Source organism: Camellia sinensis, chromosome 5 (assembly GCF_055761805.1).
Source record: "Camellia sinensis isolate YWXY chromosome 5, ASM5576180v1, whole genome shotgun sequence".
Taxonomy (NCBI): Eukaryota; Viridiplantae; Streptophyta; class Magnoliopsida; order Ericales; family Theaceae; genus Camellia; species Camellia sinensis.
Window position 1 is genome coordinate 181,695,643 of NC_138965.1, and position 20,383 is coordinate 181,716,025.

A 20,383-nucleotide genomic window follows, 5' to 3' on the forward strand; every position below is an offset into this window, starting at 1 on the left:
ACATATAGTATTTTGATTTGACATTTTGTGTGAAAAACTTAAAACTTTTACATTGTATCATTGAAGCAAAATTGTTAAAATTAAATATTTCAACACTATTTATTGCTAAATTATAACAATAACTAATGTTTACCTATCCAACCATTAAAGATGCTCTAACATATGGTGAGAGGGATGCTGAAGTCGTTGTTTGACATTGGCTATTTTAGTTAACTTTTTAGAGTTAGGACTTTTTAGCTTGAGATTAAAAAGTTCGTTTAGTTTGATTTTTTTTTGACCTTTTTAATTTTTATAAAAAAATAAAATAAAATGATTATGATTTAAATGTGACATTTTGTATTATTAATTTTTATTTTATCTTTTATGCTTTTTTAGCTCAACTAAATTAGCTAAACCAAGGCTAAATGGGATCTCCTGTGGATATCTACACTTGTTATTTTATAGGAAACTGATTGTTAGTGAGCTGAATTAAAAGGACACATGTCAAGAGCCATGAGACACATAACAACACTTTGTTGGAGGAACTCCCTCCCTCCCGCAATTTCACAAACCAATTAAACCGTTGAGCTTCACAGCCAAATTTGAGCAAAGGTTGTTTTCCCGCCAAATAGTTTTCAAATGTTAAGGCTATTCCGAACAAGTCATGGACATCTCTTTCAAACCCCCCAAATCAAATTCAAAAATCCTAATTTTCTCATACCCATTTCTCATCTTCTCGGAACCCTACTTCTTGATTCGAAGCAAGGTTTTGTATTGAATGATGCTGAGGAGATTCCTTCGACAAAGCCCTTAGAGCAAAGAGATGAATTTGCAAGAGTGAATGTCCAACAGTTTGATCAGAGCAATTCGATGAAGAAATGTAAGATTCAAATTTCGCATCCATGGCCTGAATGGGTGGAATTGATGGAACAATTGTGTAAAAATGGCTACTTTGAAGGAATTGGGAATCCCTACCTGAAAGGTGAATTGGATGTGAAGGATGCAAATCGAATTCGGACTGCTTGTCTTAATTTTGCTCGCGACAGGTTTGATCTTATGAGGTAATGACTGAATAATTTGATGATGTTCGTTTGCTTTATATGTGGTAGCTGTATGAGATTATACTAATTTTGAGCTGTTGGATTGAACAAGAAAAGTGGATATTGATTTGAATTTTGTTTGGGAGCTTAGTTGTTTGTATATAATTTGGTGTTTTTGATTGTGCATATAACCTGTTTGATGTTGGAACTGAGTGAGAGATTTGACTATATGTGGGGTTAACCGTAGAATTGTTTATATTCAAGTAATGCCAATACTTGTCATATGGTATATTTGGTTTGTGATTGTGAGCAACCATTTCTTGTATTCAGTTCTATTAGAACCTCTCCATTCATGTGTTTTGGCAGTTATGAGTGCCTTTTTGCTGAACTTTAAGTCATCTCATATTGGATTCAAATGTAAAAAAGAAAAAGAACCATCGCTTATTGATCACAGCAAAGGACTGTTAATTTCAGTTTTGGGTTAATGTTCAAGAAATCAGCGAAGGACTCGTAAGATTTCCCTTATACCTTGCATAAATGAAATTTCTCTTCGGAATGAAATATTCCATTCATAGTATGCCTTACTTCCAGGTACTTTTCAAGGAAAGATATCCAGCTAATTGTAGGATCTGGATGTCTAGTGATAGATAGGAAAGTTATCAACTCAGGGAAGCGTCTAAGGGCACATATGGGTATTGATGAAGGAAATGTATGTGCTGAATTTTTAACTCATCTTTATGCATTAAAGATCATCTTGCCAAGAGACTAGGCTTTCATCAAATCGATAACAAAATTGACTTTCAATAGGTTTGCAGCTCCTGCATTTTGAGGGGAAAGTGCGATAGGGCATATGTAATGGCACGTGATGGTGAAGATGGGCGGACTGTGGATGTGATGCGCATCTTATTAACATATGGACTTGATCCCGTTACCCATGTGGTTGAGAACAAGCCGTGTCTAAATAACTTTGTTAAGGAATCAGTGAGAAGGTTGCTGAAGGTAATGGTAGATCATAGCATGAAGGAACTGAATTCTGATCCCCCAACTGCCACCATTACCAAATGGGACCCATCTATGCAAGAAAGTTCAGTTCACCAAGTACAAGGTCATATCAGTGTCTCAATGAAGCAAGGCGATTGGATATGCTCCAAGTAAGTCCGTCATATCAATTTTGTTTGGAATATTATTTTGTTATATATGACAGTTAATCAATGTTATAGATTTTGTTTTATTCTTTACTTTTTAGGTGCAAGTTTAACAATTTTGCCCAAAAGACCAAGTGCTTGCATTGTGATGGACTATTCCCAGAAAGACTCAGAAAACTAGGAGAGGATCAAAATCATCTTGCATTAAAGAAGGGAGACTGGATATGTTACAAGTAAATCATTGTTCAGATCATTAACTTTTTGTTCCTTGCATTTTCTTTTACTCATTATTGCTCAAATCTTTAACAGATGCAAATTCTTGAACTTTTCAAAGAATACAAGATGTTTTCAGTGCAATGACAAACCACCAAAGCGGCAACTCAATCATGGGGAGTGGGAATGTGACTCGTGAGTTCTCTACTTTCAAATTTATTGGGACATCTAAGATCAATGTTATTGAAAATGGTATGTCTTATATTTACTAAATTTAGCATGTTACAATTAGATGTTATTGTGCAGGTGCAACTACATCAATTTCAGAAGAAACATAGTATGCATAAAATGTGATCATAGACGGCCAAGAGTGTCATATTCTGGAGGCACTTATGCTCAACCTCAACATTGGGGTTATCATCATCCACAGCCTTTTGATGGGCATGAGAGGCCAAGGAGAGACAAGAGGAGTTAATATGTGGAAGTTCTTGGATGATGAAAACAATTACTGTGATGACTCAAAACTAGCCTAATTTGGTCCATGATTTACAGATTTTCCCGGTGCAGGCCAGAGAAATTTCTCTTGGAATACCCAAACCCTGAAAATATTATGGATCTATTGATGATGATGAAGAGGTGACCGAATGGTTTGGAGTCAGAGATAAATACAACCTGGATCTATTATGGAAGATAGATTGATTATGAGGGTAAAGTGATTGAGAAATGGTTCAACTTATCCAAGAGCCTCTAAAAGGTTCAACTTATCATTTCTTTTTCTTTTTTTTTGTCCATATCTTTTTGTTCTCAACTTGTCATTTTGTCCCCCACTTGTCATTTTGTCCCTTGTGTCCTGCTTGTTTTTCTTGGTAGCCAAGAAAAGAAATGGTAAATTGAAATCCTATGACGGGATGTGTTTTTCTTTTCTTTGCTTCTCCATACCCATGTCAGCCGCCATACAAAATATAGAGACAATGTAATCGTTACTAATTTCTATTTGTAAAAATCATCCAACAAAGCTGCACAAACATTTACGGCATGCTACTACTTGTAATTTGTCAATATTAGTTTTTGTTAGTAAGACCCTTCAAATTGTTTCAATCATGTTGTTTCTTGTGCACTTGACAAATGAGTATTATCACACATATTTCACATTTATTATACATGAAATTGTTCATCCAGTGTGGGCTGAATGTCCATACTAACCTGTAAAGCTCTATGTATATTATAATCTTTCCTCCCTAGGTTAGGAGAGGAAAAAATAAATAAACTGTTGGAGTTAAGAGAGATAAATTTGGTTTCACTTTTCAAGATTTACTTTTTAGAAAATTATAAGTTTTTTTTGTTTTTCGTATGTTTTTGTTTTCATTGAATTTTTTTAATATCTTAAGCAAATTTTTATTTATTTTTAATCTTTAGTTACGTCTAACTTAATGCGCTCAAAAAATATAATATTTGTAAAAAAAATCTTTAAAAAATTTGCTAAATGTCAAAAATATAAAAATCCAGTACATTTTTGTATTCTTGTGTATTTGTTGATTTTTTAAAATATTTTTTTTACAAATTACTTTTTAGATATTTGTAAGTAAGGTGCATCTAAAAAAAATAAAAAAATTGCTTAAAATTTAAAAAATATTCACTAAAAATAAAAATAATAAAAAATAAAAAATTCAATTTTTAAAAATTGAAACTAAACACAATGATATTTTGAAGAATTTTTATCATTATGACTGGGAAGGGGTAAAAAAAACAAACCAGTATTGCTGTGATTTGTTTCTCAGGTTTTAATTGATGTTGGATTTTGTTTATGGATGTTCAAATTAATATGGAAATTTAATTTAAAGATAATGTATTTTACATGCTAGTGTTTAAATTTAAATTTAACTTTTCGGATAGAGATGAAGTGTTAAAGATATCACAAAAATTTTAAATTAAAATTTTCAACATCACATTTTTGTAGATGCAAATTAAGACATTATTTTATTTTATTTTTGAAAGCACTTATCTAGTTGTTTGTTTGTCTATCTATTTATTTATTTATTTTTATCTTTGAATAAATGAAATATGATCTAATAGAATAGAAACTGAGTGTGACATTTTTCAATCTATTTAAAATGTAAAAATTCAAGAATTTTCGGTTGAGATTTTGAAACTATGAGAACTCCAACTCTGAAAATCTCACTTTTGTATATAATATATACTAGTGGTAATCTGTGTTATGCACTGAAAAAATAGACTATGTCTCCGTTTGGCAAGTTGATTTATGGGTTTTTTTGGTTATTTTAGCCACAAAAGACAAAATAGGCTATTTTAGTCACAACAAACAAAACATCACATCCAATCCATAATCATTGCACTCTTCTCTTACAAAAAAATCAAAAAAGCCAAAAAGTCATTCCCAAACCAAGTTTTTTAGCCCAGGCTAAAATAGCCAAAAAAATCAAAAAGCCAAAAAGCCAACCAACTTCCAAGCCTATATACATTTTGCGTAATAAATAAATTATTCTAATTTTAAATTATTTTTAATAGCAGCAAGTCATGATATTAGGTCATCCTGGTAGATGTTAACCATAATTAATCTACAAAATTTCACAATAAAATTTGATATGTATAAAAAATTGTTAATTATAAAGATTATTAGGGATAATAGTATCACAATCACTTGATAACATAAATAACTTATATCAAACTATAGTATCATGAAGAAAACAAAAAATAAGAAACAAAAACAAAGTATTAAAAAAGAGAAATTTTATAAACTCAAAAAAGTTATCATAAATTTACGTAGACTTTTAAATCAATTGTTTATATTACTATTGTGGAACCAAATTATGAATAAATCTTAATTTTTAATTATAATTTTTAAGTAGTTTTAAAAAAAAATTAATCTAAGTTTGTTACCCTACTCATAAAAAAACACTTCTAAAATAAATCATTAATTGATCCGGTTAAAAAAAACAAAAAACAAAAACAAAGTATTAAAAGAGAGAAATTCTATAAACTCAGAAAAATTATCATAAATTTACTTAGACTTGTAAATTAATGGTTTATATTATTATAGTGGAACCAAATTATGAATAAATATTAATTTTTAATTATAATTTCTAAGTAGTTTTTTTTTTTAAAAAAGAAAAATTTAAGTTTGTTACCCTACTCATTAAAAAAGCTTATCAAATAAATCATTAATTGATCTTGTTAGTAATTATCTATCTTTAATTTCCTCTATCAATGACACATGCATATAAATCCTTCTCCACGATCGTTTTCTCTATAACTTGAATAATACTTGCATAGTTCCTACAACATTTAAAAAGCTTAAATCAAGATAAGAATTTCGTAAGATTATAAAAATTATACAAGAAAATAATTTTAATCCATTTTATTTATTAAAAAAATGATGACAAATTATTTGAATTGTTCTTTAAGAAATATAATATATGATAGCTTTAATCATTATATATCAAAAAAATATATATATATGTTACTCAACAAAAAAATGATCGAATGAAACTAAAGTTATGGACATTGAATTAAATCATATGGAGTCTAAATTGATAATATAATCTAGCAAATCAACAAATAATAACAGAGAGATATCGACAAATATGTAGTACTTTCCTACCATTTTTGTATTATGTTTATTAATTTCATATATCATATTAAAGTTTTACTCGTCTTGATCTTTCAATAAAATAAGTACCGAGAAAACAAATTTGATAAGAAATTGGTTCTAAACTTTATTATTAAAAAAAAAAAAAAAGAGAATTTAGATATGAGATTTAAGAAATATTATAACAAATGACAGTCTTATAAAAAGAAAAAATACATAGCAATGATCTAATACAAATTAGTTTTAACAACTAAGACAAATAACATCAAATTATTAAATTGGATAAATATAGTGACGAAAATTAATTTTGTGAGATTTTTATGCTGCCTCCTCCCATGCAACCTTCATTATTTCATTATTAATATTCTTCTCCTTCAGAGCCAACTATTTATTTTATTTTATTTTATATCTTTATCACTTGGTAGATAATAACGAATAATAAAAATTATGAAGAGAATGTTAAGAATTTAATAGGAGATGAAAGTTATAGATGAGGACATTTCATAAGATAAAAAATTCAAAATAAAAAAAGGATAATATATGATAGAAGGAGAAAATATATAAGTAAATCAAAATAAAGATTTAGATAGATATGTTTTTGATAGATACAGATTAACAAATCATATCTTTACTTAAATTTTATTGTTTTAATTTTTTATAAATAAATTATTTAATCTTTATCTTTATCTATAGACCACGACATTAATTTTTATGAATTATTTATTATTTATTAATAAGTCATGAAATCAATTTTTTTAAATAATTTTTTTAATTTTTATCTTTATCTATAGGTCATGAAATAATTTTTCATAAATTATTTATGAAATTTTATATGTTTATCTATAATGAAATTAATTAAAATACAAAATGAAAGGCAAAAAAATGGGGTAATTTCATTTTTTTAAAATCAATTTTTTAACCTTTATCTTTATCTGTACGTCATGAAATTAATTTTTATAAGTTATTTATCAATTTGTATAAGTTCATTTATGGGAAGAAATTTTAAATTATTTATAAGTTATGAAATTTATTTTTTAAAATTAATTATTTAATTTTTATCTTTATCTGTAGTCCATGAAATTAATTTTCATAAATTATTTGTCAATTTTTATATATTTATCTATATGGAGGAATTTTGAAATTCAAATTTTTATCTATAAACCATGAAATTAATTTTCATTTTAATTAATCAAACAAAAAGAAAATGGAAGAAAATGGAAAACATGAAAGACAATTAAAGAGGCTGCAAATATAAAAGACAATCAAAGAGGGTTGTCACGTAGGAAAGAGAGAACTTTAAAATTATGAGAATTTAAGAATGAATATTTGGAGACTTTTGTCAATACAACTATGAAATTAATTATTTAATTTTTATCTTTATCTGTAGACTATGAAATTAATTTTCATAAATTATTTGTCAATTTTTATATGTTTATCTATATGGAGGAATTTTGAAATTCAAATCTTTATCCATAAATCATGAAATTAATTTTCATTTTAATTAATCAAACAAAAAGAAAATTGAGGAAAATAGAAAACATGAAAGACAATTAAAGAGGGTTGCCACGTAAGAAAGAGAGAACTTTAAAATAATGAGAATTTAGGAATGAATATTTGAAAATTTTTACCAATACAATTATATTTGATTATATATATAGTATAGATAGATAGATAGATACACCTAGATATAGATTGAGTCATACATTTAAAATTTGAAATTAACTTGAATTATGCATATAATCTGTTGTTGGAAAATTGGTTTATATAGGCATATTTCGGGCCAACTTTGAGCCCAAAATTGAGTGGGCCCCGAATGTCTTTTAGGGCGGGTCCGAAAAGGTGAAGTGTTCCTTGCCGCGAGGCAAGTCACACGGTGAAAACGGTTTGTCAAAACTATTTATGAGTGAATGGGAACATGACGTCGTTTTCGGGTTCGTAGAATAGGAAATTTAAGGAAGTAAATATGGGTTTCTTTGGAAAGGTTTGTCCCACATTGAAACTTTAAGAGAGTTTATTTGTATATATAAGCTCTAGCCTACAAAACTTGGGTTGGGCCCCAAGGAGCACCCCAAGTTTGTAGAACAGAGGAGTTATGAACAAAGTGAACCTTGGCCAAACCACTACACGCGCGCCGCCGCCGTCCAGCTGTGCCGGGCACAGGTGTAAGTTGTGGGTCGGGTCGGTTCTTGTATTAATTTTTTGGACAAAATTGATTTGAATTTTTTCAAAAAATTATTGCGAGAAATTAATTCAAAATTTGAATTCTACATTTCTAATCCGAAATTCAAACTAGTTTTCAATCTGTTGGACAGATTCAATTTCATAACAGTTACAGATTCGAATTAGTAACTGTCTTTGTTAGTTATACATTCAAATTTGTTCGAAACTATACAACAGTTACAAACAGATCTGTTTGAATTTCAAACAGAATCTGTCCAGTTTGAATTCCCACCTGTTCACTTCAAATTAGTACCTATTCGGGTCAGATTTTTTGCCTATAAATTAAGACCATTTCCAGCAGTCTTAGGATCCGAAAATCAGTTTGCAAATCCTTTCTCTTGTTGTCCAGATTTTCTTATTTGCATTATTTCTTCATATTAGTTTTAGAGATAAAATAAAGAGAGTATAAGAACAAAAGGTTCTAATTCGCCGTACAAATTTGTGTGGAGTGCTACTACAAGTTTGTGAAGATCATTGTATCCTGGGAGATAGACGCCACTCAACCGTAAGCACCGTAGCGGGGCGAATCTGTCTTAAGGACAGAGTGTCACACACTCGACTTGGTCTTTTAATTTTTATTTGGTTCAACAAAATAAATTCTGTAAGTTTTATTTTATTTTGTTTGGCTTTGTTTCAATTTATTTTATTTACACAGAAGATTGTTCCAACAATCTTAAGACAGATTCGAATTATTCTGTTTACAGAATTTTTCGTTTGTTTCCCTTTCTCTTTCTTCTTCTACAAGAATTATTTCCTGTGGATTTACAAATTTATATTCTGGTTGGAAAAACAAATAGTGGTTATATGCTATTTGACGGATAGTAGTAATATACTGTCTATTTTCTTTGACAACTAGTAATAATATACTGGTGTCATTAACAATTCAGAATATATATTTGTGGAATTTTTTCAGAAATTAATTTTAGTTTTTAGAAATTATTTTCTGAGTTTTCATTAATTAAAATTCTGTTTCAGTATTTTAATTATTGAAGTGTTACAGATATTTAATTTTCTGTGTGGAGTTAATTTGGTTAAATAAAATTTTATTTTATTTCCAAATTAATTGGAAAATAAAAGTTATATTCTTGTTTCTTTTATTTTTACAGAATTTAATTATGTAAATTTGGGTTAATTTTCTGTGTAGTATAAATTCTAATTATAATTTTGTTTTATAAATTAGAATCAATGACTACTGAAACAAATGTTCAAACAAGTACTACTGTGGCGGCTGCAATGACGCCAACTCCCTCTCCTGTTGTGACAGTACCGGTAAATCATGGTGAAAAGCCAGAGAAGTTCTCAGGAACTGATTTTAAAAGATGGCAACAGAAAATGTTATTCTATCTTACAACTCTGAACTTGGCTCGTTTCCTCCGTGAGGATACTCCTATTTTGAAAGAGGATGAAACCAACCGGCAAGTGGTTGCTGCAGTTGATGCCTGGAAACATGCTGATTTCCTTAGCCGGAACTACATCTTGAACGGACTTGACAACACATTATACAATGTCTACAGTTCTATCAAGACAACAAAGGAACTTTGGGAGTCTTTGGAGAAAAAATACAAAACGGAAGATGCCGGCTCAAAGAAATTTGTGGTTGGCAGATTCCTGAATTTTGTAATGGTTGATTCAAAATCTGTGATCAGCCAAGTTCAAGATTTCCAACTCATTCTGCATGACATTTACGCAGAAGGCACGTCTCTCAGTGAATCCTTCCAAGTCGCAGCCTTAATTGAAAAATTACCACAAGGCTGGAAGAAATTCAAGAACTACCTCAAACACAAGCGCAAAGAAATGTCTATGGAAGAATAAACTGTGCATTTGAGGATTGAGGAGGACAACCGCAATTCTAAAAATTAGGCTGATAAGCATCCTATGAAGTCTAAGACAAATGTGGTGGAACATGCTTCAAAAACCAAGAAACGAAAGCCTTCTGGAGAAAGTTCATTTCAAGGCTCTAAAGGGGAGGAAAATAAAAAGTACGAGTTTAATGGCAAATGTTACATCTTTGACAAAGAGGGACATCGGGCCAAAGATTTCAGTAGCAAAGGTAAAAGCAAAAGAAGAACAAGTAAGAAGCCTGCTCAATCCTATATGACCGAAGTGGACAAGATTTCCAATGGTGTAGATGACATCAATCTTTCTGTAGTTGTTCCGAGGCAAATCTTGTTGAAAATCCTAAAGAATGGTGGGTGGATACTGATGCTACTCGCCATATCTGTGTCGACAAAAAGATGTTCACATCCTATTCTACAGTAGACAATGGTGAACAACTTTTTATGGGCAACTCCTCAACTTCCAAAGTTGAAGGACAATGGAAGATTGTTCTCAAGATGACATCTGGAAAGAAACTCACTCTCAACAATGTGCACCGGACATTCGCAAGAATCTTGTTTCTAGATCTTTGTTGAGTAAGAATGGGTTTAGGCTAGTATTTGAGAGTGATAAATTTGTACTTACTAAGAATGAGATGTGTGTAGGAAAATGTTACATGTCTGATGGCTTTTTCAACTTAAATGTAATGACTGTTGTACTCTCAGTTATTAATAATAATACATCTTCTTCTTACTTACTTGAGTCTTCAAATTTATGGCATGGTAGACTAGGACATGTTAATTATAGATCTTTATGTAGATTAATTAATATGGAATGTTTACCTAAATTTGACATTGATTCAAATCATAAATGTGAAATTTGTGTTGAGGCAAAATTATTTAAAACTCATTTTCATTCAATTGAAAGAAATACGAAACCACTTGAATTAATTCATAGTGATATTTGTGATTTTAAATCAATTCAAACCAGAGGTGGGAAAAAATATTTTATCACTTTTATAGATGACTATACTAGATATAGTTATATTTATTTAATTCGAATCAAGGATGAAGCTTTGGAAACTTTCATTCAATATAAGAATGAAGTTGAAAATCAACTTGGTAAGAAAATCAAGAAACTTAGAAGTGATAGATGTGGTGAATATGAATCACCTTTTGGTGAATTTTGTAAAGAATATGGAATAATTCATCAAACCACCGCTCCTTGCTCACCTCAGCAAAATGGAATTGCTGAAAGGAAAAATAGGACTTTAAAAGAAATGATGAAAGCCATGTTAATAAGTTCTGGATTACCTCAGAACTTGTGAGGGGAGGCAATACTTTCTGCTAATTATATTTTCAATAAAATATCCCGAAAGAAAGTGAATCAAACACCTTATGAATTGTGGCATGGTAGAGTACCATCCTATAAATACTTAAAAGTGTGGAGGTATTTGGCTAAAGTGACTATTCTTAGTCCTAAAAAGATTAAGATAGGTCCTAAGACCATTGATTGCATTTTCATTGATTATGCTAAGAATAATAGTGCATATCAGTTTTTGATTCATAAATCAGAGCATTCTGAAATGCATGTAAATACTATTATTGAATTTCGGAATGCATCTTTCTTTGAATATGTATTTCCAAATAAGACTGGACAAGAGACTAGAAACAATAAAAGATCTCATGATACTATTACTAGTCAGGATCAAGAATATGATCAAGAACAAGAGCAAGAGTTAGACCAAAATGAGGAAGATGAACCTAGGCGTAGTAAACGTGCTAGAACCTCAAAATCTTTTGGTCCAGATTTTCTAACATTTTTGTTAGAAAATGAGCCTTTAACTTTTAAAGAGGCTATGTCCAGTCCTAAAGCTTCTCTATGGAAGGAAGCTATCAATAGTGAAGTTGAATCCATCTTGCAAAATCATACTTGGAAATTGGTGGATTTGCCACTAAGTTGTAAACCTCTTGGGTACAAATGGATTTTTAAAAGAAAATTGAAAGCGGATGGATCAATTGACAAATACAAGGCAAGACTTGTGGTCAAATGTTTTAGACAAAAAAAAGATCTTGATTACTTTGACACATACTCACCGGCTTGCATCTCTATACAATCTAGAAATTCATCAAATGGATGTGAAAACCGCTTTCTTAAATGGTGAATTAGATAAAGAAATTTACATGGAATAACCAGAAGGTTTTTTCAGTTCCAAGAAAAGAAAAGAAAGTGTGTAAATTGGTTAAATCATTATATAGTTTAAAACAAGCGCCAAAGCAATAGCATGATAAATTTGACAAGGCAATGATGTCAAATGGATTCAAAATTAATGAGTGTGACAAATGTGTTTATATTAAAAACACCGACAAAGGTTATGTCATTGTATGTCTTTATGTAGATGATATGCTCATCATAGGTAATAATAATGATATGATTAAAACTACCAAGAAAATGTTGAATAAACATTTTGACATGAAGGACATGGGCATTGCTGATGTAATTCTTGGTATGAAAATTACCAAAACACCAGAAGGTTATGCTTTGTCACAATCTCATCATATTGAGAAAATACTTGACAAATTTAGCAAAGATGATGATCATCTTGCCAGAACATCTGTAGATGTTAATTTGTTTCTATCTAAGAATATACAGGAAAGTATTTCTCAATTAGAGTATGCCCAAATTATTGGAAGCTTAGTGTACTTGATGAACTGCACTCGCCCAGATATAGCTTATGCAGTAAGTAAATTAAGTAGATATACGAGTAATCCGGGAGTAGAACACTGGAAAGCAATTATAAGGGTTCTAAGATATCTCCGATTCACTCGTAACATTGGGCTGAATTATACTAGATATCCAGCAGTACTTGAAGGATACTGTGATGCAAATTGGATATCAAATACTAGGGACTTGAAGTCCACCAGTGGGTATGTCTTTACTCTTGGTGGGGCGGCTGTATCTTGGAAATCTTCCAAACAGACTTGTATTGCTAGGTCTACTATGGAATCAGAATTCATTACTTTAGACAAAGCTAGGGAAGAAGCAGAATGGCTTCGCCACTTCCGTGAAGATATTCCAATGTAGCCAAAACCGGTGCCTGCTATATGCATACATTGTGATAGTCAATCAGTAATTGGTATAGCACATAGTCATATGTATAACGGTAAGTCATGACACATTCGTCGTCGACATAACACCGTGAAACAACTACTCTCTAATGGAATTATTTCCATTGAATATGTGAAGTCTAAAGACAACATAGCAGATCCACTAACCAAAGGGTTAGCAAGAGAGCTAGTTGAGAATTCATCGAGGGGAATGCGACTAAAGCCTATTAAATAAGAGTTACCACAACGGCAACCCAACCTAGTTGACTGGAGATCCCAAGATCTAGGTTCAAAGGGACAACTGAGTTGTGTATGACTCAGAAGGATCATTGGGAGTCTAACTCCTACCCATTTCTATAATGAAATAGTGAAGTCTGCAGCGTTTTAGGTTAAGTAATACTTTTAATGATTCTTATATCTAGGTAAACCTAGTGGAGTATGGCAGGATACTTTTCATAAGAATCACCTATATGAGTGTGAACTGGGCCGGTTCTATGAGATTTGTGAAGGGCTACAATTCTCTAGAGCACTTAGGAAAGACCAAGTTGTTCAGGGCCAAAATGAACATAATAGTGAGAACTATTGTCTTTGTTTACACAAACGGCTGAACAGTTCAAGACATCATATTCACTGGTTAGCTAGTAAATCCGATAGTGTCTCATAAGGGAAGGTTCAAAGCCAAAAGCTACCTATCCCTTGCAGAACATTTTCAATTTCTGTACTCTTTGTAATTAGATCATATTGTTGCATTTTCTCTCCGTCAAAATCCATTCATGTAGGGGACTGTTGGAAAATTGGTTTATATAGGCAAATTTTGGGCCAACTTTGAGTCCAAAATTGAGTGGGCCCCGAACGTCTTTTGGGACGAGTTCGAAAAGGTGAAGTATTCCTTGCCTCGTGACAAGTCACACGGTGAAGATGGTTTGTCAAAACCATTTATGAGTGAATGGGAACATGACGTCGTTTTCGGGTTCATGAAATAGGAAATTTAAGGAAGTAAATGTGGGTTTCTTTGGAAAGGGTTGTTCCACATTGAAACTTTAAGAGAGTTTATTTGTGTATATAAGCTCTAGCCTACAACACTTGGGTTGGGCCCCAAGGGGTACCCCAAGTTTGTAGAAGGGAGGAGTTATGGACAAAGTGAACCTTGGCCAAACCACTACACGCGCGCGCGCGCCGCCGCCGCTGTCCGTCCGGCCGAGCCGAGCCGTGCCCGGGTGTGGGTTGTGGGTTGGGTCGGTTCTTGTATTAATTTTTTGGACTCAATCTGTTAGACAGATTCAATTTCATAACAGTTACAGATTCGAATTAGTAACTGTCTCTGTTAGTTATACATTCAAATCTGTCCGAAACTGTACAATAGTTACAAACAGATCTGTTTGAATTTCAAACAGAATCTATCCAGTTTGAATTCCCACATGTTCACTTCAAATTAGCACCTATTCGGGTCAGATTTTTTGCCTATAAATTAAGACCATTTCTAGCAATCTTAGGATTCGAAAATTAGTCTGCAAATCCTTTCTCTTGCTGTCCAGATTTTCCTATTTGCATTATTTCTTCATATTAGTTTTTGAGATAAAATAAAGAGAGTATAAGAACACAAAGTTCTATTTCGCCGTACAAATTTGTGTGGAGTGCTACTACAAGTTTGTGAAGACCATTGTATCTTGGGAGATAGACGCCATTCAACCGTAAGCACCGTAGCGGGGCGAATCTGTCTTAAGGACAGAGTGTCACACACTTGACTTGGTCTTTTAATTTTTATTTGGTTCAACAAAATAAATTCTGTAAGTTTTATTTTATTTTGTTTGACTTTGTTTCAATTTATTTTATTTACACCGAAGATTGTTCCAACATCTGTACCTTGAAAAAAGGTCATTCTAAAATAATCTCCAGAAAAAGGTGTGTATTATATGTAGGTTATAACATTTTTAGTGTTGATTATCATAAATGTCATCATTAAATCATTTTCAATCAAATACCGTATAAGATATAATCAAAGATATTTTACATTATAATCGAAATAATAATCTCATCACAATCAGTCATACATTATAATTAGGGCATATGATACACATCTCAAAATGAAGTGTGCATTATAAAATTTTCCTTAAAAAAATACGCGACTCATATCCATTGGTTAACTATTGATTATGGGTGAGCAGCGGATATACCGATCCGTCAAAACCGACCGCACCGAACCGATCCGCTGCATTTTGGACAGATACGTGATGACGAGCGGACGGTTGTGGATTGATTTTCTCGAATCCGCCAATCTGGCGAATGGATGGCGGATTTGAGATTTCTTTGGTCGCAATCGAACCGCCAAACCACGAGCGCCTCTAGTAATTTATAAGACTTTGTGTTTTTAGTTTATTTAAATATTCTGTTTGTGTTTTCAATTAAAAAAGAGTTTAAGTATTCTGTTGAAAAAAAGTTTTCAACTTGAATATCTTTTTTGAATTGAAAAAAATAAACGTATTATTTATTTATATTTTTTGGTTTTTAAATCTATCTCTAAAAGTAATAAATAGAAAATATGATATATGCTGGTTGGTTTTTGTTTTTAAAAAAAGATATAAATGTAACAATATAGAGGCATACAATCTTTACTACTGCTCTGTTCATGATTTTGGTTGTTTGAATTGTTTTTATATTTTAAGAACCACAGATTGTAATATTTTATGTGGATGAAACATGCTGTAATTGTAATATGTGGATGGGGCATGCAGTAATTGTGATATTCTAAAATTTTAAAATTTCTTCTTTTGGATGAGGCATGCAGTGATTGTAATATTTTTTTACGTCATTGACTGTAATACTTTATTCTTCTTTTTTTGAGGAAGTGCACAAGTTGAATTATGTTGAAAATTTATAAAATTTTAAACCGCTAAACCGATTCGCATCCATCCGCCAAACTGCTAATCCGCTCAATCCACATCCGCTGAATTGGTAGACGGATGCGGCTTGATTTTCTCCAATCCGCCAATTTGACGGACGGATGAACTGAAGGTTCCGTGGCCGCAACCGACCCGCGCCCACTCCTACTATTAATTATTATTATAAAAATAACAATTGGCTCCTATCAATTTTAAAATTTTTTATTCACATTTCTTGTAACCACTTCTGAAAATTTTAAAATAAAAGACGTCCTATTCTATATCTTATCTTTCTTTCTTTTTTTCTTTTTTTTTTTTTATAATTTTTTTACTTTTTCACTTTTTATTTATTTATTTATTATAAAAAAAACTAACAATCAACCCGTGCTACGCAGGGAGAGAATTTTTTTAATTTTAAATACAAACGTTTTTACAAATTAAAATTATTCTATTTTATTATCTTAGGCTGTATGTATATAGTTCTATAAAATAAAAATTATACATTAATTTTGAACTAACTACAAAGTTTATTGTTAAAGGAAAGGACCTCAAATGAACACAATATATATATATATATATATATATATATATATATATATTAACTCCCACCTCACTTTTACTTTTTTTTGTAAGATGTTTATTTTAATTCAATAATACTTGAGACCCCAATGGGAGTGACCCCACCACCCCCACTGTTTTTTGATTGGTTCAAATTTATTTTTTTTATTTTTTTTTTATTTAAATCTTGCTCTCACAGGGGGCCATGTGGAGCTGGGGGTCACCCCCACTGGGGTCCCAGCACGGTTGATTTTAATTTTATCTTCAATTTTCAAATTTAAATTTGATTTAATATCTACTTTTTTTTGGGGGGGTGAATTAATATCTACCTTTTACTATATATATAGCAATGTCCATCTCTATTATGTACTTTTAATAAAAACTCTCTCTCTCTACTCTTCACATTGGCACTCACCAGTAATATATGATGAGTGCCAATATTTTTTTTGATGAGTGCCAATATAACAGCGTTATTTCATTCTTAAGTTAGATTGGTTTCTTTCTTTATGATTTATAATTGTAGGAGTTATATAAATGAAATGAAGGTATAAAGTTGAAGCAATTTGCATATAATTTGTTGACGAACATTTCGACAGTACCTGCAGGCTGCATCTCATTTTGCGTGACTGAGCGAAATTCCACTATCACAAAGATTACATATATGATTTGTCTTCTTATTTATTTGTTTAGGTTCTTAGACATTGAATGTTTTTAAAAGATCATGAAAATGATCTATTTAGAAAGTTTGACTCATATTTTGTGCTATTAGTTTTTTTTTTTTTTTTTTTTTTTTGAGTATGGTTATTCAGACCTAAAAATTACTCACATTTTGGATTCAGTGATGTGTTAAGAAAGTGATTGATTGACAATTAAATATTTTCTAATTATCAACCAACACATCACTGGGTCCGTAAAGTGGGTCTAAAAAATAGACTTGTATATTACTTTCCTAATTTTTTTTTCTTTGGGTTGATGTTTGATTTTTTTTATAAGAAAAATGATATACAATCTCACTTTTTGAACTCATTTTTTAGACTCAATGATGTGAATGCGATATAATTGGTTGATGATTAGAGAATATATAAGAGAGAGTGTTACTTTTAATATTATAACTGATTGCCACATATATCAATAAGCTTGAAATTTGGATCTAATTTTTGGTCTTAAATAATAAGGCTCTTTTTATGCATGTTTAGGTATGTTTGTTTATTAATAGAGGAGAAACAAAAAAAAGATGAGTAGAAAGGAAGCAAATCCGTCATGTCATCTTGGTGAATAATTAAACAATGGAATGAGAAAGGTTTCAAGAATCCAAAGACATTAATCAATAGTTATATACATTGACCTCTTTTACTTCATGGATTCACAATGCCGCACAAATTTTGAAAATCAACATAATATTGTACTCATGAATTTTAATTGGCTCTCCAATTGCATCTTCCATCACATCTTACTAATGACTTCTTTTTTGATTATTTTGTTAAATTATGCTTATTCATAAAATTTCATGTCTCTCCTTATGAGAGACGGAATTTGAGGGAAAAGAAATTAGAAACTCTTCATATTCAAGGCAAATGCATGAAATATTTTTGAAAAGTAAGTTTCGTAATCCGTTTGTTAATTTTTTTGGTTACAATCGTTATTTAGTATGACGTTCAAGCATCTTTAAAATAATAATAATAATAAGAAAAAGATTTCTAGAGTGTCAAGTTAATTTTTGAGCTAACTGAAATGGTTATCTTATTTAAGAAATCGATTATGATAATGTGATGGTGATTGTAGAATATTTAAACATTACTTCCTGTCAATATTTTTTTTTAATAATACATTTCTTTCCCTAAGTCATTGATATACTATTTGGGGGGTTGTTTTTTTATTTCTTTCTAAGTCATCTATAATGATTTAATTTTTTCTCAAGTTAGATATTTATTAACAATAACATGTGGCAATAAATTCAAAGGTTAGCAGTAATATTTAAATAAATTATGAGTAATACTAGAGACAAAGCCACCAAACACAAAATGAGACACATGCAAGATATATGTGTAGTCGTATTGATAAATTATTGATTTTACATTTTAAAAACATAAAAATAATCGATTAGTCAAATTACAAATCTTTTTCTCCTTCTCAATTCACAATTTTTTTAAAATTAAAATCTAATAGAGATTATGATTATGAAAAAATGAACAAACCCACCATATTTTTAATAAATCTTAAAAAAAATTCTAATAAAATTTAAAATCTTTTGTGCATGGCACCGGTTTTGATGCTAGTCTAGTACACTACAATTTAAAGCCTTATAACTTAGAAGTCATTCTATACAATTCTTTTAAGTGTCTCCAAACGTTACCTTAGTGTGTGAAATCCATTGATGCTACATTGTCATCCTATATTTTCTGTTGTTATATTTTAGTAGATCTATATTTTCTTTAACATGTCATAAAAATAATGAACTCTTGTGACCAATTATTATATAAACAGGATCTAAATGGTTGAGCCAATCTCTTTCTCTCTGATATTATATATATATATCTTTAAAAAAAATTCTAATAAAATTTAATCTTCTGTGATACATTCGGTTTTGATATTAGTCTAGTACACTATAATTTAAAACCTTATAACTTAGAAGTCCTTCAATACAATTCTTTGAAGTGTCCAAATGCTACCTTAGTGTGTAGGATCCATCGATACTACGTTGTGATCCTATATTTTCTATTGTTATATTTAGTAGATATATGTTTCCTTTAACATGTCATAAAAATAATAAACTCTTGTGGCCAATTATGTAAAAAGAATCTAAACTGTTAAGCTAATCGCTTCCTATATTTTCTACTGTTATATTTAGTAGATATATGTTTCCTTTGACATGTCATAAAAATAATGAACTCTTGTGACCAATTATGTAAAAGGAATCTAAACTGTTGAGTTAATATCTTTTTCTTCCTATATTTTTTATTGTTATATTTAGTAGATATATGTTTCCTTTAACATTTCATAAAAATAATGAACTCTTGTGACTAATTATGTAAAAGGAATAAGCTAATCGCTTTCTATATTTTCTATTGTTATATTTAGTAGATATATGTTTCCTTTGACATGTCATAACTATAATGAACTTTTGTGACCAATTATGTAAAAGGAATCTAAACTGTTGAGTTAATATCTTTTTCTTCCTATATTTTCTATTGTTATATTTAGTAGATATATGTTTCCTTTAACATTTCATTACTCTTGTGACTAATTATGTAAAAAGAATCTAAATTGTTGAGCTAATCTCTTTCTCTCTGATATCATATATATATATATATATATATATATCTTTCTCTCTCTCTCTCCATATATATATATTATTTATTGCTCACAATGATGATGGAGACGTGAGCCTTTAGGGTGCTAAAAAAAAATAATAATAATAATAATAATAATAATGAGAGAAACTATTGGCATCAACAATCGGCCTCAAGCATCAAAACATCAAGTGCACATATCCTTCTTCTCTAGCTTTTCACATTTCATTTTTTTATATTAAGCCAAACTGTTGATAAATTATTGATTTTACATTTTATAAACATAAAAATAATCAGTTAGTCAAATTACATATCATTTTCTCCTTCTCAAATCACAAATTTTTTTTTTTATAATTAAAATCTAATAGAGATTATGATTATGAAAAAATGAACAAACCCACCATATTTTTTAATAAATCTTTAAAAAACTTTCTAATAAAATTTAAAATCTTTTGTGCATAATACCGGTTCTGATGCTAGTCTAGTACACTATAATTTAAAGCCTTATGACTTAGAAGTCATTTTATACA

General features: G+C 30.3%; 1 protein-coding gene across 5 annotated transcripts; it reads left to right on the forward strand.

Moving 5' to 3' along the window:
* The first annotated feature begins 344 nt into the window (after positions 1 to 344).
* LOC114272849 (zinc finger protein VAR3, chloroplastic) lies at positions 345 to 3,475 on the forward strand. Of its 5 annotated transcripts, XM_028214549.2 has the most exons (7): positions 504 to 1,040; positions 1,386 to 1,529; positions 1,611 to 1,728; positions 1,827 to 2,170; positions 2,266 to 2,397; positions 2,474 to 2,572; positions 2,684 to 3,475. In XM_028214549.2, exons 2-7 carry the CDS (start codon positions 1,504 to 1,506, stop codon positions 2,850 to 2,852), a joined length of 888 nt encoding a protein of 295 aa, XP_028070350.1. In that variant the 5' UTR covers positions 504 to 1,040; positions 1,386 to 1,503; the 3' UTR covers positions 2,853 to 3,475. The 5 variants fall into 5 exon arrangements, with proteins under 5 accessions (XP_082726740.1, XP_028070349.1, XP_082726741.1 ...); XM_082870614.1 differs by lacking the exon at positions 1,386 to 1,529 and having other exon boundaries at positions 345 to 1,040; positions 2,670 to 3,475; XM_028214548.2 differs by lacking the exon at positions 1,386 to 1,529 and having other exon boundaries at positions 345 to 1,040.
* Positions 3,476 to 20,383: the final 16,908 nt, after the last annotated feature.